Below are 2,023 nucleotides of genomic sequence, written 5' to 3' on the forward strand. Positions count from 1 at the left end.
TGATCATACCCGTGTTTTTTATTTTCAGAATGGCCACCCCCTCGACAGCTGGTCTGAAAGACCTGGCGCACCCCTGCGTCCCTGACCGAGCACCTCTCTCGGGCATGAGCCCCACCTGACCGCGTGCTGCCTCCGTCAGTCCCGGCCCCGTGGAGCTGGGGTGCCGGACAGTTCCGTGCAGACGGCTCCCCCACGCGGCAAGCAGCCCCGCGGCGCCCCCAGGTGCAGAGCCGCGCTGCAGGGCGCCCGGTGCCGGCTTACCTGGCACTCTCAAAGGTGGCGGATGCCGTCTTTTCTATAGCCCCGAATCCGACTCCGACAGCAAGGCCCTCTGAAACAGACAGAAGAAAGGCACGAGGCGTCAGGAATCACCTCTCGATAAGGAATGTTGCCGTCACCGCATCAGGCTCCTCGTCACAGAAGATTCAACCTGATAGGAGCTCAGACCTGACACGGCACCTAACACCACAGGGCCTGACCCAGCCGCCGCCCGCGTTTGCGAGGCCTGTGAGCTAGGAATGGCATCTGCATTTTTAAATACATAATCATCAGAGAAAGCATACTTCATGACACATGAAAATTATATAAAATGCAAATTTCAGTGTCTGTAAATAAAGTTTTATTGGTACATAGCCATGTTCATTGGCTGACAAGTTGTTTATTGCTGGTTTCATGCTACGTTAGCAGAGCTGAGTAGTTGTGACAGAGACTGAATGGTCTGAAAACCTAAAATACTTACTGTCTGGCTCTTCCCAGAGTTTGATGAGCCCTGGCCTAAACACACGGGGTTTTATTTATTAGCGTGATACGGCAGCTCGGTGATGTCACTGCAGACACAGGCTTCAGGTTTTTCACTTTATCCTCCTCACCAACTAGGTCCTCATAGTTGCCCAGTGATGGTGCCACCTCCAGGCATTTCACCTCTGTCCCAGGCAAGAAGAAAGTAGAAAGGCGAAAGCCTTTCTTTATCAAGCCTTTGTCTCATTCCTCCGGAAGGGACGCCTCTCCTGGCAGACTTCCTTACACCTCCTCGGCCAGGATGGGAGGAAGTGCCCAACCCCGGACTGATCGCAGCCCCCGGCCCAGAACTCTGAGACTCCAAGACAGGTTCAGGCCAGTCTCAATCTCTCCCTGGGGCTGGGAAGAGCCCACCCTGCCTACCCTTCCCTTAGACCAAGGGGTCTCTGTATGCCACCAGAACAAACTGCGGTCTTGTCAGGAGGAAAGCAGGCGGCATGGCACAATCACCATCACACATTTTTGGATGCCTGTTCTTTGAAGATCATCCCAGCTCTCAAAGGAACCACCCTAAGTCCAACAGTAGAGACTGGTACAGTTTGCTCCGAAGGCACGGCCAGAGTCGAGCCTGCAGCGTGGGGATGGACAGGACGATTCTCAGGTCCTTCCCAGTGGTGCTCACAGACTCGCCGAGCTCGGGATCAGATGTGGAAGGCTGAGGCTGGTCTGTGAGTATCTGATGGGGCGGTAAGGGCCACGGAAGAGTTATGACAGAGACTGAATGGCCTGAAAACCTAAAATATTTACTGTCTGGCTCTTCATAGAGCTCAATGGCACTGACCCAGCGGCCACGGACCAAAGGCACAGACACACAGCATTACGACACTTTCTGACATCTACAGGGGAGTCCTACGATTCTCCTCACGCCAACTAGAAAGGAGCTTTGCTAAATTACCCATACTGGTCAGAAGCAAAGCCGAGGGCTTTGGGGCCAAAGGAGAACTTTTTTTATGAACAGAAAAGAGGTCAAAATCTACTGAGAGGGGCTTGTTTTCTTTCAGGATTCACTGTCTCCTGGAGTCAGTATTGGTAATACAACCCCAGTGTCCTTGGCCCACTCCAACTATACTGGACATGAGACAATGACCCTTGAACAATGCAGGGTTAGGGGCGCCAACTCCCTGTGCAATTGAAAATCCATGCATAACTTTTGATTCCTCCCCACACTTTACTAATAGCCTATGTTGCCCAGAAGTCTTACAGATAACAAAGTCAACGAACACAC

The 2,023-nt window shown here is 52.5% G+C and overlaps 1 protein-coding gene across 1 annotated transcript in view; it reads right to left on the reverse strand.

Moving 5' to 3' along the window:
* SLC39A11 (solute carrier family 39, member 11) overlaps positions 1–2,023 on the reverse strand; it is a 339,114-nt gene that overhangs the window by 66,205 nt on the left and 270,886 nt on the right. Inside the window, exon 7 of the mRNA XM_012662402.1 lies at positions 262–331. Within this exon, the coding sequence (XP_012517856.1) occupies positions 262–331 (70 nt within the window). The remainder of the gene's footprint in view (positions 1–261; positions 332–2,023) is intronic.

The sequence above is a fragment of the Propithecus coquereli genome, unplaced genomic scaffold (genome assembly GCF_000956105.1).
Source record: "Propithecus coquereli isolate 6110/MARCELLA unplaced genomic scaffold, Pcoq_1.0 Scaffold76, whole genome shotgun sequence".
Lineage (NCBI taxonomy): Eukaryota > Metazoa > Chordata > Mammalia > Primates > Indriidae > Propithecus > Propithecus coquereli.